Below are 16,488 nucleotides of genomic sequence, written 5' to 3'. Positions count from 1 at the left end.
TTAAGGAGTTAATGTATAAGCAGAATCCCTTTGGATTCTCCTTTAACGACAAATGAGTAACTACGGAGAGAATAGGGCCCTTTAAAAATCAGCAAGGCAGCCCACATGTGAGATACTAAATGAGTATTTTGCATCAGTGTTTACTTTGGAGAAGGATATGGAAGATATAGAATGTGGGGAAGTAAGTAGTGACGTCTTGAAAAATGTTCATATTACAAAGGAGGTGGTACTGATGTCTTAAAGCACGTAACGGTAGATAAAGCCCTCTGATCTGATCAAGATTTGGATTTGCTGGTGTTGGACTGGGGTGTACAAAGTTTAAAAATCTCACAACACCAGGTTATAGTCCAACAGGTTTAATTGAAAGCACACTAGCTTTCGGAGCGACGCTCCTTCATCAACTGATAGTGGAGGGCTCGATCGTAACACAGAATTTATAGCAAAAATTTGCAGTGTGATGTAACTGAAATTATACATTGAAAAATTGATTGTCTGCTAAACCTTTCATCTGTTAGAATACAGTGATAGTTTCACTTCTTTCATGTGTAAATCACAAAACCCTTTTTAAAGTTGCATTCTCGGGTTAGCTGCTAACAATGGTGATAGCTAGACAATATGTTGAAGGTGTTAGTCCCCTGTGTTCTCTGTCTATGACCTGATGTTTAGATTGATTCTAATCTAATAAGTGAGATAACAACAGTGTTGTGATTTTTAACTTGATCTGATCAAGTGTACCCTAGAACACTGGGAAGCAAGGAAAGAGGTTACTGGGCCCCTCGCTGGGGTATTTGTATCATCAATAGCCACACGTGAGGTGCCAGAAGACTGGAGGTTGGCTAACATTGGGCCACTATTTTGGAAAAATGGTAAGGAAAAGCGAGGGAACTATAGACTGGTGAGCCTGATATCGGTGGTGGGCATGTTGGAGGAAATAGTGAGGAATAGGTTTTACACCTATTTGGAAAGGCAGTGAGTAATTAGGGATAGTCAACATGGCCTCGTGCATGGGAAATCCGTCTCACTAACTTGATTGAGTTTTTGGAAAAAGTAAGAGGATTGAGGGTAGTATTGTGGATGTGATCTATATGAACTTCAGTCAGTCATTTGACAGGGTTACGAATAGCAGACTGGTTAGCAAAGTTAGGTCACGTGGAATAGAAGGAGAACTAGCTATTTGGATACAGAACTGGCTCAAAGGTAGAAGACAAAGGGTGGTGGTGGAGGGTTGTTTTTCAGACTGGAAGCCTGTGACCAGTGGTGAGCCACAGGGATCAGTGCTTTTGCCATTTATATAAATTATTGGGGTATGAATATAGGTTAGTAAATTTCCTGATGACACTAAAATTAGAAGTGTAGTCGTTAGTGAATAAGGTTACTCCGGAGTACAATGGGACTCTAATGGGCCGCTGGGCCAAGGTGTGGTAGATAGAGTTTAGTTTAGATAAATGTGAAGTACTGCATTTTGGAAAGGCAAATCAAAGCCAAGGGAGTCGAAGACTAGAAAGCAAACATTTTAAGGTGAGAGGGGAAAGATATAAAAGAGAACTAAGGGGCAAGTTCTTCATGCAGAGGGTCATGCATGTATGGAATGACCTACCAGAGGAAGTGGTTGAGGCTGAGAAAATTTGAACACTTTTTTTTTAAAAAGCATCTGGATGGGTATATGAATAAGAAGGATTTAGAGGGATCCGGGCCAAGTGCTGGCAAATGGGACTAGATTAATTTAGGATATCTGGTTGGCAAAGACAAGTTGGACTGAAGGGTCTGTTTCTGTGCTGTATAGCTCTATGACTCTAAATGTGGTCTAATCATTAATTTGCATGACTTGTTTGCTTTTGCAACTCCCTTCCTCTATTTATAAGCTACCTTAACAACTGTTTCAACAGAGGATTGCAGAATCAGGTAGTGGCCATTTGGCATGTTGATTCTGCACCAAACCTCAGCATCCCATCCCAGCCATGTGGGGTTTTTAAACATAATTAATCCACCTAACCTCCACATCTCCTGGACACTGAGAAATTTAGCATGACCAATCCACCTAACCTGCATATCTTTGGACTGTGGGAGGAAACCCATGCTGGCGTTGAGAGAACATGCAAACTTCATGTACACAGTCACCCAAAGCTGGAATCAAACTCTGGTCTTTGGTGCTGTGAGGCAGCAGTGCTAACCACAGAGCCACATTCCGAGAATTATGCACATGAATCTTGAGGCCCTTCTGTCCTCTCCATTAAAGTTGTACTTTTGAGCCTGCAATATCTCCTTGTTTCTTTGATCAAAATACATTATCTCACTCAAATAACTCAGCAGAGACTGGTGCCTACATCAGCAAATCACGCCTTATTTACACGTGGAAATTCCTTGACACTGATTCAGCTCTCTGAGCGGGATGTGTGACACTCCTGTTTTGTTCTGTCAGCCAGGGCTCCTTGACTGTGGCTCTAAACCTGGTCTGATCAGGGAACTCCTATTCTATGAGGTCCACCTAGCTGACTTTGTTACAACCATTGCACTGTCATTTCTGTGCATTGAAATTCATCTGCCAGGTATCTGTCCATTTGGCTAACCTGTCAGAGTGTCTCTGAAATCGCTCCATGCCAGCCTCCCAATTCACTGTTGCTCCTCGCTTACTATTGCCTGCAAATTCAGAGACTTTGCCCTCAAACCCATCTCCAAATTATGCGTACAAATCAGAAAATGCAAGGCTTTCAACGTCACTTTTAATTTATCTCCAATTGAAGCAAGATCTATCCAGACTTAATCTCTGTTCCTATCTTTTAGCCAACTTCTAATCCATTCATTCCTGATGAACAGCTTATGCTCGAAACATTGACTTTTCTGCTTCTCGGATGTTGCCTGACTGGCTGATTCCAGCGCCACACTCTTCAACTCTGGTCTCCAGCATCTGCAGTCCTCACTTCCTTCCTTCTAAACTATGCTACTAAAGCCCCATCAAACTTATCTATCTTTGCCTGAACTGTACACAAGGCCTTTACCCCCTGCAGCGCTCTGTAGAAAGGAATTTCAAAGGAACTCGACTCTCAGAATTTCTTCCTCATGTCAGCCTTAAATTGCCCCTCACCATTAATTCTGAACCGATACCCTCTGGTCCTAGATTCTGACAAGAGGGAAGCATCCGCTCAATTTACCACCTCAAGGCCCTTTGGAAACATATGCTTCAATGAGAGGACCTCTCGTTCATCTAAATTCCAATACGTAGAGTCCCAATCCTGTTTAATCTTTGCTCATAAGGCAATCTCTCCATAGAGCGAATCATCCTTGTGAAATCCCTGGTTGCCAGTTCAGAACTAGGGGCTTTGTTTTAAATCAAGGGTTGCTCTTTCAGGATAGGGATGAGTAATTTTTGAGGTTTCTTGACTGGGCCTGGGGCCCGACACGGTTGATAGTTGTAAAAGAAAACCACTACTGAGTCTTAACGAGATGATGCTCCTGTTTTATATGTTATGCATTTTATTGCATCATAGTTATTGGCTACAAGTTACATTAGCAAGTTTTAGATATTGTGACTGAGTATATTGGGAGACACTTGAAGAATGGGTAGGTTGGAATATGATGCAATCTCTGACAAAACTACTGTACATGACATGAAACAGACCACATCTAGAATACTAAGAACAAGTTTGGATCCCTTATCTAAAGAAGATAGACTGACATTGGAGGCACTTCAGGAAAAAGTTCACTCAGGAGATTCAGCTGCACAGACTCTCTTATGATGAGAAATTGAGCAGGTTGGCTTCTGTCCTTAATGGAGGTCAAAAGATGGGCTGCTTTACCCAAATATACTTGGCGTGGCTTGATAGAGATGTGCTTCTCCCTTGTGGGAAAGCCTAGCACCAGCGAACATCAATTCAAAGTAAGTGGTTGCACAGTCAGGATAGTCATTTTCTCAAACAGTGAATCTGTGAAATTTTGTACCTCTTAGATCTGTCGAGGCTGGTCGTTGAGTACACTCAAGGCTGAGATGATCAGATTTTCAATCCAAGAGAATTGAGGGTTATGTGGAAAAGGCAGGAAATTGGATTTGAGAATCATCAGATCAGCCATGACCTCATTGAATGGTGAAGCAGATTCAATGGAATGAATTGCCTCATTCTATTCCTACCACTTATGGTCCTGTGACTGTACTTTGTGATTCATTAGGAAAGTCACGTTGTTAACCGTTAGAGCCCAGACCATACAGTTGTGATTTAAGTTATAATGTACATTGCTGCTTTGTGCAGAAATCCTTTTGATATTTGCCCTCAATTTAAAATAAACCCTTTCTCTCTCTTTTTGCTACTAGATCTGACATAGACTGAGAGAATACATCACTTGAAGGATTTTTTTGTTCCTGACTGGCATTTCTTTTTCCACCCAGCATCTGTGTAAGTCAAGGCTGGCTGATTGATGGATTACTTTCACTTTGTGGTCTCCTGCCTCACAGTGCTGGATTTTTGGACAATTAAAGTATTGGATTACATTTCAGAGCCGATATGAGTCTTTAAATGACCCAAATGTAACAACACATCCACCCCCACATCCCATCTAATCTGAGGGCGCACTTTCATTGTGTAGCGCAGATAGAGCAATCTTTTGAGGACTAATATGTGAATTAGCTCTTTGCTGAAGAATACTTTGACAGCATTTGTATTGCTTGGGTCAAGCTTCTGTCAACTTTCATTTTATATATGCCAGGCACAGATGTCAGTCTTTGTGACTAGGATATGGTGGTTCCCTGCACTGAGCATCTGGATGGAAGGTGATAGCAGCCCAGAGTAAATTTCACTTCTGCTTGCATTCTGGCCTCCCTTTATATAACACTGTTGCATTGCAAATCACATTGTCATTTTTTGTTTCCTCTTTCTGAATGACCCTGGAGTCTAAAGGGATGGAAAATTAATTGCCCGAACAATGCTACATGCAAAACCTTATGCCTTTGTTTCTTTTCTATGAACAACCCTTAACTCTTGACAAAAATAGATGAAATACTGTGAAGGAAAGGCTATTTGACAGGTGGGGACATTGAAGGGTCATGTGATGAAATTTCCAGTAATGCATCGGACATTGGTTGCCTCAATATCTGCTCTCAGATTCAACCCGAACTTTGTAATTAAGTCTGCTGACCAGAATGGTGCTGTTGTTTGTCTGTCTGGTGTGCTGACCTCTACACTGCAGAGGCTGAATGCGCACTCTGATACCATGCCCTCTTATTCCCCCCTCAACCACGATCCTTTCATTGAACAAAAGGCTACCGTGCCCATAATTGTTATCAATCTCTGAAAACAGACCCTTCGGTCCAACTCATCCATGCCAACCAGATATCTAAACCTAAAGTAGTCTCATTTGCTAGCATTTGACCCATATCCCTCTAAACCCTTCCTTTTCATTATACCCATCCAGATGCATTTTAAACATTGCAATTGTACCAGCCTCCACCACTTCCTCTGGTAGCTCATTCCATACATGCACCACCCTCTGTGTGAAAAAGTTGCCCCTTGGGTCTCTTTTTTTTTTGTCTTTCCATCTCACTCTAAACCTACGCCCTCTAGTTCTGGACTCCCACACCCCAGGGAAAAGACACTGGTTATTTACACTTTTCATGACCCTCATAATTTTATAAACCTCTGAGATCACCCCTCAGCCTCTGACACTCCAGAGAAAACAGCCCCGGTGTATTCAGCCTCTCCATTTAGCTCAAATCCTCCAACCCTGCCAACATCCTTGTAAATCATTTCTGAACTCTTTTTCAAGTTTCACAAAATCCTTCCTTCCGATCTGCCACTTTTTTTTTGTCAGTTTCGTGATATGTGCTTCCTGAATGGAAGTTGTCATGAGTTGGTTCCTTGCAAAATGCTCCCAATTGACAGGCTAATGTTAAATTTTAAATCTGATGTGTACAAAGTGATTTTCAGTATTTATCCTGGACCAGATAACATTGCTTTGCCCTCTAGCACATGCAGTCTAATAATAATTGTGCCAATGCCATGTATCTCAACAGATCTAGTGTGGTTTTTAACATGTAATATCTGTGCTACCTGAAGTTTTTCTTAAACCACGCGTCCTCTCTCATTTGCGAAGTATTTGAGCTTTTGATCTTAAGCTGTGCTCCAGATTTTTTTTGTCTCTCTGGTACGATGGAGCAAAATAATTGTTGCCAGGAAAGAATGGGCATAATAAGCTCGCAACATCTGAGGCCGGACAACGTTTCCTGAATGTAACTGGGATATTGTTTTGGCTACTGTGGGAAAGAGATGGACAAGACGAAAGATTTTGTTTCCCCACCACTGAAAACTGTTTGACCCAGTTCCCTGGATATTCGCGAGAGGGAGCTGGACATGGCCCTTCTGGCTAAAGGGATCAAGGGGGTATGGAGAGTTTGCGAGAATTGGCTAGTGAAATTCATGATCAGCCATGATATTATTGAATGGTGGTATAGGCTTGAAGGGCTGAATGGCCTACTTTCTAAACTTCATTGAAAAATGACCATTTTGCAGCAAAAAAAACCACCTGGATATGATAGACATTGTAACTGTACAGTCAATGCTGATATGTAGTGACATTAGCCCTTTCTCTATCCAGAACCAGACCTATGAACAATTCTGTTTGTTGTAGCTCTAAGATAACATTAATTTGGTCAAAAACTCTCTAGTTACAATGTCATAAATAGAGGGCACGATGGTACCACATAAAAACAAGTTGCTTGTTGTCCGTTGTCCTGCTGTCAATAGGAGGCTAGGAATAAAAAACAAGGTTCAGATGGTTTTAGTTTATCCCGGGCTTTTAGGTGTACACTTGATTGATAATGTCTTTATTGGTTTTGACAGGAACAAAGCTAGATATTGAATATTTTACGCAATGAATGTTTGAGCAGCCTGAGACTTCCATCTGTCAGACCAGAGTTTATCAGCTATTTCCCTCCTCTTGGGTCAGTATCGTTTTATGCAGGAAGCTAGCCAATATGACAGGGTTATTTTTCATCACTCGATGTGGAAACAAAAACAACCAATGATTCTATGCTGATGGATTCATTTTAAATTTGCTATTGAGTTGGCCAGATAGTGGTGAAACATGTTTCCCAAACAAATCCACAAAATGAATGCAGAACAGGAAGGGGCCATGTGGCCTGTTGTTTGTGCTGCCACCATGGAAGAATAATTCTCCCAGTCCCACCCCTTGTCCTTTCCTTACAACTCTCCAAATGTTTTCTATGCATGCACTTTTTCCAGTTCTCTCTCTTTTTGGAAGCCATGATTCTATTGACCTTACCTGACATGTCTCGATCGGTGCAATCCAAATTCTAACTGCTACTTGAAGTTCTTTTTATTTGCTTCTTCCACTGGTGGGGGGAATAAAATAAAGTTCTAGAGTTTTCCAGCTTCTGAAATAACGTTTATTTTAAATTCTATGCCTCTTTCTGACCCTCCAGTATGAGTTTTCTCTCTACCTGTGAACGCTCTCTCCTACCACTTTTTTTTTTCATTCATTCATGGGATAAGGGCATTGCTGGCAAGGCCAGTATTTATTGCCCATTTCTAATTGTCCAGAGGGTAGCTCAGAGTCAGACATATTGCTGAGAGTCTGGAGCCAAATGTAGGCCAGACCAAGTAAGGATGACCGTTTTCTTCCTTAAAGGACATTAGTGAACCAGATGGTTTATTTATTTATTTTTTGGCCATCCTTAGACACTTGATTTTTTTTTAAAATCGAAGTCAAATTTCACCATCTGCCACAGCAGGATTCAAACCCAGGTCCTTTTATCTGAGTCTCTAGATTAGTAGTCTAGTAGTAATACCACTAGGCCATCACCTTGCCTGAAATGTTGAAGAGCTTCATCATTGCTTCTGTTGGAAGTGATAATGCAAAGGGCCCCGTTTACCACTCCTTGTGTCGCTTCTTTGCTTTCCCTGTGGTCAATAAACCATGCCTCGGTGTCCTTTCCCTTCCTGATAATTCAGCAAGGGTTGTTGATGGGTTTAGTGGAAAGAAGGACTGCGAGTGAACAACTCAAAGCATTTCTGTCCAGGTGTATGTGGAAAGAATATTGAATGGATAGAAATATCTATCGTGAGCTGACTAATAATCATTTGTGCTGATGTGCCTTGCAGAGTGACATTGAGCTAAAACTAAAGCAATATCCTACACATGATGGAATCATTCATCACAGATGGAAACCATTCAGTCTATTTTTTGCTGGACACACTCTCTCGCGCACATTCTCTCTCTCATGCACAAACACTCTCATAGTTTTTATAATACAATGTAGTGCTGAGGTAAATTAGTGATTCAAACACTTGCTTTTTAAACTGGATGGAAAATAGTGGTCTAAAGACAAAAATAGTTAGATGTTATGTACAGCTGTTGAGTTCCAGTGATCACTATCTGCCTGTCCCTGCTGATGTAGATTGGGAAGGGTGTACTGATTTTGAGGGCTTACAATAATCCTCCTTCCCCACCCCCTGTCACTGACTTTTCAAGTTGGTTTTCCAAAGCGTTTACTCAGTGGGTGTGACTATTTGTACACATGTATTTGATTAACATTTTAACGTTCTTGCATAATGCACTTTTGCTCATCCGTACAAATGTCTAGGGCTGTTTTGTGTTGGCAGTCAAATCCATTGTTTTCTGCATGTATTAAACTTAGCCAAAAATAACAGACTAAGCTCCATTTTCTGAACATTATGCTTTTATCCCATGAATATCTTTTCCAAGTTAGGCCTTTCTTTAAGAAACAATTATCCTGGCCTTTAGCAGTAAGCTGGGGAATATTACAATGAGCAGCAGTTGTATTATGTGGGCGAAGTATTGGAATTGTAACCTTTTTTTTGCTGTTTGTGTTGGCTGAGAATTGTTTATGTAGCATGGAAATTTTTGAGCTGTGCTCGGTTACTCGATAGATGAGTATCTCTCAGGAAGCTGAACTGTTGGCAAATAAAGATAGAATTTTATAATCTATCTGTATCAGGTGATTTTACTGCTGCCAACAACCATAAGATCTAGAAACAAAGGTGAGCCATTCAGCCCTTTTTACTGGGCACTGCTATCCAATGAGCTCATGTCCGATCTTAAAAAAATGCTTATTTCCACTTTCCTGCCTTTTCCCCATTACTCTTTGGTTCTCTCACTGGCTAAAATTGTCTATCTCTGCCTTCAATATACTTAACTCCATAGTCTTCACAGCCTTCTTTATGATAGAGTTCCACAGATTCACCAGCTTCTGAGAGGCAGAAATCCTCATCTCTGGTTGCCCTGCTGTAGATTTTATTAAACTGGAAAAGTTTCAAAAAAAATTTGCAATGACATTACCAGGATTAGTGGGTTTGAGTTATAAGGAGAGGTTGGGACTTTGGAACGTTGGAGGCTGAGGGGTGACCTTGTAGAGGTTTATAAAATCATGAGGAGGGCGAATAGGCAAGGTATTTTCCACAGAGTGGGGTGTTCACAACTACAGGGCACAGGTTTAAGGTGGGAGGGCAAAGATTTAAAAGGGGATCTGAGAGGCAACTTTTCATGTGTGTATGGAATGAGCTGCCAGAGGAAGTGGTGGAGGCTGGTACATTTACAACATTTAAAAGGCATTTGGCCAGGTAGATGAATAGGAAGGGTTTAGAGAGATAGCGGGCAAGTGGGTCCCAGTTCATTTTGGGAAACCAGGTCAATGTGGATGTGTTGGGCCGAAGGTCCTGTTTCCATGCTACAGGGCTCTTCTGAAATGGTGACTCCCCCAACTGAGCTTATGTCCTCTGATCTTCGACCCCCTCACAAGATGAAACAATGTACCCTGTCAAGTCCGATAAGAATCTTGTATGTTTCGCTTTTCTTGCTTCTAAAGCCAATGCGTACAGTCCCAAGCAACTCAACCTCTCCTAATAAAGCAGTCCCGCCAGCCGAGTGAAAACCTTCTGTACTATCTCCAATGTAACTGTGCCTTCATTAGATAAGGGGCCCAAAAGTCGTCTTTGCAACTGTGGCTAGACTAGTGCCTTGCATAATTTTAGCAAACCCTCCCAAATTTTATGCTCCTTTCCATTTGCAGTAAAGGTCATCTCTCCAATCAAATAATAGTCAACTCCTCTTGGGATGATAGAATCAGACAGTGCAGAAGAGGCCATTTGGGCCATCACCTATCCCAACAGGTGAGAAATGCCTGACTTTCAACCTAATACCATTTGCTAGCACTTGGCCCATAGCCTTGAATGTTACGGCATGCCAAGTGCTCATCCAGGTACTTTTTAAAGGATAAGAGGTAACTCTCCTTTTGCCACCCTCCCAGATAGCACATTCCAGACTGTCACCACCCTTCTGGGTACAAAGCTTTTTCCTCCTGTCTCCCCACTAAACCTCCTTCCCCTCACCTTGAGCCAGTGTCTCTCATGACTGACCCTTTAATGAAAGGGAGCAGCTGCTCCTTATCTACTCTGTGCTCCTTATGACTCTGTACATTTCAATCTGATCACCTCTGTCTTATCTGCTCTAATGCAAATAGCCCAAGCCTATTCAACCTTGCTTCAAGCTTAAATCTTCCATCCTAGGCAGCATCGCACCAAAGCACACAACCTCATATTTTCCCAAATTTTATTCCTTTTTTCCGTTCACATAATTAATCTGTCTAATTCCTCTATAGATGAAGGGGGCTTACGCCTGAACAGTGACTCTTCTGCTTTTCAGACACTACCTGACCTGCTGTGTTTTCTAGCGCCACACTTTCCAACTCTAACTCTCTAGCATCTGCAGTCCTCACTTTCTCCTAATTCCTCCATACAGCCTGTTTCATCTTCGACACATGTTTCCCATCTATTTCTGTCACCTTTCTTAACAGCAGTGAGAGAGGATTCATTCAGACCATTCACTGGAATTTTAAAAAATGCCTGGGAATCTCATTGAAATGTATAAAATTCAAACAAGACTAGACAAAATAAATGGGGTGAGTGAGTCTAGAACTAGAAGGCATAGGTTAAGGATGAGTGGGGAAAGACATAAGAGACCTAAGGGGCAACTTGTTCATGCAGGGGGTAGTGCATGTATGAAATGAGCTGCCAGAGGAAGTGGTGAAGGCTGGTACAATTACAACATTTAAAAGACATCTGGTTAGGTACATGAATAGGAAGGGTTTTGAGGGATATGGGCCAAGTGCTAGCAAATGGGACTAGATTAAATTAGGATATCTGGTCGGCTTGAACGGGTGGACCAAGGAATCACAGATGTACAGCATAGAAACAGACCCTATGACGAGAGAGCTCTGAACAAAAAGTCACAGTCTAGGGACATGGGTTAGGTTCTTTAGAACTGAGCTAAGAAGAATTTTTTTTCACCCAGAGAGTGGTGAGCCTGTGCAATACTCTGCCATAGAAAGTGGTTTATGGCAGAACATTGACTATTTTCAAGAAGGTGATAAATATAATTCTTTTAGAGCCAAAGGGATCAATGAGTATGCAGAGAGAACGGCGACTGAGTTAATGTTCCGCTGTTATCATGTTGAATGGCAGAGCGGGCTCAAAGGGTCAAATGGCCTATTTCCTCACCTTATAACCAACTAGGCCAATCCTCTGAACCAAAATAAAGCACAACTGATGCTGGGATCTGAAACTGATGAAGACTCGCTGGACTCGATCCATTACCTCTACTTTCTTCCTACAGATGCTACCAGACTGAATTTCTCCAGTAAATTCTGGTTTTGTGTTGGTCAATCCTTGCTAGGCCCATGCTAATAAATTACATCCAACATCCTGAGCTCTTTTATTGTGTAGCCTTACTTGTGGTACTCTATCAATTACCTTTTGGAAATACAACAACAGGGGAACCTCGATTATCCGAACGTGATGGGCGGGCACTATTTCGTTCAGATAATCGATTACTATTCGGTTAATCAATTAAATGTCTTTCCTCAGGCTTGAAGTTTTTAAAGTCTGCTCCCTATTCAGGAGACTGCAGCAGCTCACAGCGTGCGAGCCCCCACCCTGTCCAACACTGTCCCCCAACACCGCACCCCGCCCCCAACCCCATCCTACATTTTTATTGCCTCTGCACAACTGTTAAGGCGATCAGTACTAGTTTCCGTTTTTACACAGCAATGTCTATGGTGGTACGTACACCCACTTTTCGGGAGGGAATTAGATTTATTTTTGACCTGATGACTGTAAAAGGATGGCAATGTACTTCCAAACCAAGGTGGTTGTACATCTTGCATGCACAGGAATCAGCGTTCCCATGTGCCTGTTGCCTTTGGCAATTTCGGTTTTAGCGATCACAGATTTTCAACATGCTTTCTATCATGTTTAATGAGGGTCCAATATTTAATCGTTCATCAGGAATTCATTAAATCAGTGGGCTTGTTTTCTCAAAGCAGAAAATGTCTGCTATGAAGCAGATATTACAGCAACCAACTACCCTTAAAACATGAAGGATATACTCTGTTAAAGGCAAGGTACAACTACAAGGCTTTCGAAGGAGTCCTCACAAAACACAGTGCAGAAACTTGTTAGCTGTACAAGCTGCCACCACAGTACATAGGTGATGAAGGAGTGAATGTTTTAAGGTGGTGGATAGAATGTCAATCACAGGCACCCTTTTATAATCTGAGAACGTACTTTAATGCTAGTCAAGAAATCAAGAGCACCAGAAGAATCCTTCTGCTCTTCAGTGATTTTTTCTTTCTAATGTCTAATTGAAAATGATCAAATTACTTAGCCCAAGGCTGATCCCACAGGCAGCACAGCACTCGTTCAATATTGCAGTAAGCTATAAAATATCAGAATTCCCTTCAAATGTTGATGGGGTCTGGTCCTACCCTTAAGTGATGGATGTAGAATTAGTAACTAAACTAAGTAGAAACTCTGGTCAATCCTTTGTTCCTATTGGGCCCTGGAGTATCAGTTTGAATGTGACTAAGGTTCAGATCAGCAAACTCGACAAAGATTAGGAATTGAAATGTATTGGAGATCGTCTGGACTGGTTAAAGTTTCTAGTTTAGGAAAGGCGGTGGCGTAGTGATGATAATGTCACGGGACTTGCAATCCCACTCTGGGGTCATGTGTTCAAATTACACCCATGCAGATGGCGAAATTTGAATTCAACAAAATGTGCAATTAAAAGTATGATGTAACCATTATTGAATTTTGGAAAAATACAAGGCCTTTCTAAGAAGGAAATCTGCCAAACTTGCCTGGTCTGTTCAGCATGAGACTCTGGACTCACAATAAATGACTCAAATGCCCTATGGAATGGTCTGGCAAACACTATGGATTGTAAACAAAGGAGAGAAACTGGGCAGCTCTCCTGGTGTGGGCTTAGCCTTTTGAAACAGCCACGCCTGGTCATTGACTATGTACTGAAATAGACGATTGGATAACCTAAAAATCATGGAGCAAGAATTCCTTAATTTGCCTTCATGTTTCTAAAAGCCTAGTGCCAGTGGAATGAAGATTAAACTGGAAAAGTTGGCTAATTAAGTAGAACGGAGCTGATGCAGGAAATCCTTCGCCTCTGTCTCCTTTTCTCCATATGTTCCCTTTCTGCCAAAAATGCCCATTCCTCCAGAAATGGTCTTCTAGGTCTCGTGCCCTCCCTCACCTTCATTTCCTCTTTCCCCTGTTGCCATCTACTGCTGAAGGCTTGTTACAAGATCACTGCTGCCACCAACTCTGACGAGGCCGTCCTGCTACTGGGCCATTACGTACTCGGAGATGCTGATTTTGGTGGGAGGGACATTGCAACGCTGTTTTGTTTAGTCAGACAACACCGTGAGACAGCTGTGACCAGTATTGTCGTCCTCCCCCACCCCCAAACACCAGATACAAATATGGACCTTTTTGTATGCTGCTTTGTTTGTAGAAACATTGACAATAGAAGCAGGAGTAGACCATTCAACCCTTCAAGTGTTTAGATTAGAGTGGTGCTGGAAAAGCACAGCAGGTCAGACAGCATCCAAGGATCAGGAAAATTGACATTTCTGGCAAAAGCCCTTCATCAGGAATGGAGGCAGGGAGCCTCCAGGGTGGAGAGATAAGTGGGGACATTCAACCCTTCAAGCCTGTTCCACCATTCGATGTGATCAACGTTGACCATCTAACTTGGTGCCGTCTTCCTGCTTTCTTCTCATGTCCTTCTTCTCTTTAGCCCTAAAAACTATATTTGTGTCTTTGTTGAAAAAACTCCCAATGGTTTGACCTCAACTGCTTGCCCCGGCAGAGAATTTCAGACTCGCTACTCTGGATGAAGAAATTTCTCCTCGTCTCTGTCCTAAAAGGTCGCCTCTGTATCCTTAAACCATGACCCCTGCTTCTGGGCATAGTGAACGTCCTTCCCACAATCACCCTGGTCTGTCCAGGTCTGGTCTTTGTGTGTGTCCTGTAAACAATAGATTTTATTAATATTCAATATATGATTACATAATACTCCAGTGTATAATAAACAGACCTCTGCAGAAACCATATTGACTTATGGAGATGAAGTCAAATTTATTATGAATAGCACGTGCAAATTTTGCTCCCGTATGAAAATTTACTCTGTTGTATTCTGATGTTGGTTGTTACGCCTATGCCCTATTTGTTTTCTGCTACATGCAAATGACTTGTGCTATGTTATGTTAGCTTCAATATGAGTTCTTTTTGAGTAACTTATTGTCTAAGGACCTCTGTAAAATCATTGTTAACAATATTGTGGGTCTTAATTAGCATTGATTGAGATTACAGGAGTCTAAGCTATTGATAAACATTTATTGAACATTGTCTTTTAATTATATCGTGGAAAAGCCTGAGTGTGAGGCTTCACACAGAACCGTCTCCATCACAGGACCGTGTCACTGATACTGCTGACTTAACCCTTAGATCAGAGTCCAGCAGGGATGGAGTTGGACCTTGTTTTATCTATTTGTCGAACTCATTGGATTTGTAAGTTGGAGGAGATCTGGGGAGGATCAAAGAAGCACCACACACAGGAGATAAAATATCCTAGCTTCAAAAAGAAATACAGTTTTAACCAAGTTCCTTCCTTCTCTGCGAATTTTGGAATGTTTTATCATTTTTTAAAGGCTGTTTCTTCACCCATCCAGCCTAGTTTGTGAAGATTGTCACTCAACATTTGGTACAATGGAAGGAAACAGAAATAAAATAGTGTGGATACTGGAATCACCCTGAAGTTTTATTCTTGATCTACATAAATAGCAAAAGAGATGAATGACCAGACCATTTCCTTCTGATACTATTGATTCAGGAGAGAGTATTGACCAGATACCTTTCTGTAATACTCTGACCTCTCTAATCTGGTAAATCTAAATTTAGTTCAAAATCACATCAAGCTATCACTATCAATTACGAGGCCGTCCCTTGGAATTGGTCTAGAGTCTAGATTACATTTTCACATCCTGGAATTGGACCTGCAGAACATAACAACATGACGGCTGGAGGAGGAGCGCCTCATCTTCCACCTGGGAACCCTCCAACCACAAGGGATGAACTCAGATTTCTCCAGTTTCCTCATTTCCCCTCCCCCCACCTTGTCTCAGTCGGTTCCCTCAACTCAGCACCGCCCTCCTAACCTGCAATCTTCTTCCTGACCTCTCTGTCCCCACCCCCACTCCGGCCTATCACCCTCACCTTGACCTCCTTCCACCTATCACATCTCCATCGCCCCTCTCCCAAGTCCCTCCTCCCTACCTTTTATCTTAGCCTGCTTGGCACACTCTTCTCATTCCTGATGAAGGGCTTATGCCCGAAACGTCGAATTTCCTGTTCCTTGGATGCTGCCTAACCTGCTGCGCTTTAACCAGCAACACATTTTCAACTGAACTGATAATATTCAGGTTGAGTAAAGTGCACAAAAGTGTCAGGCTGATGCAAATTTCTTTATCTAGATATGCTTTCTTGAGGACGAAGGTTTTATGAGATCTTAAAGGTTATCCTTGGTTTCTCTAGACTGGCCATGTGCTCCAGCAAAGATACTTAAACAGACTGATTCTCTGATGTGTTTTATTGCAGAGCCTTCTACAGCAGGACATACACCTGTCAGTAATGGTGGAATGGATTCTGCGCTTGTTGGAGGTAAGATGCTCATCTTCAAATTTCAATGTTAGTTCATTTTAAAAGCAACTGAATCATAATGTTCAATTTATAATAACAGGAGTGATCCCAACATAATGTGTCACTATAGTTCCCAAGGTACACGATAGATTCTCAGCAAACTGTGATGGGTGTCTTGTACTTGTTACTGGACTAGTGGAGAGAAAGTGGAAACTCAGATTTATTTATTCGTTTACAGCAGGAATCGAAGGGAAATCTTGCCAGTTACAATCCAGAACCTGGGCTGAACCTGGATCTCAGCTTTTCTGGATTGGACTCTAAGGGCATAACCCCACGCCACCATCACAGTAAGAGCAGTGTGTTAACAAGGAAAACACAAATAAAGCCCTAATGAGATCCTTCCATCTAAATGAAAATTACATTTTCATTAAAGATCCCAATGAGTCTGGAATACCTAGAATCCCTACAGTGTAGA

General features: G+C 41.8%; 1 protein-coding gene across 1 annotated transcript in view; it reads left to right on the top strand.

Moving 5' to 3' along the window:
• Positions 1–16,488, top strand: part of gypc (glycophorin C (Gerbich blood group)) — a 97,630-nt gene that overhangs the window by 64,810 nt on the left and 16,332 nt on the right. Inside the window, exon 3 of the mRNA XM_060827810.1 lies at positions 15,972–16,034. Within this exon, the coding sequence (XP_060683793.1) occupies positions 15,972–16,034 (63 nt within the window). The remainder of the gene's footprint in view (positions 1–15,971; positions 16,035–16,488) is intronic.

This window comes from Hemiscyllium ocellatum, chromosome 7, assembly GCF_020745735.1.
Source record: "Hemiscyllium ocellatum isolate sHemOce1 chromosome 7, sHemOce1.pat.X.cur, whole genome shotgun sequence".
Lineage (NCBI taxonomy): Eukaryota > Metazoa > Chordata > Chondrichthyes > Orectolobiformes > Hemiscylliidae > Hemiscyllium > Hemiscyllium ocellatum.
This window is presented reverse-complemented; position numbering and strand designations above follow the sequence as displayed.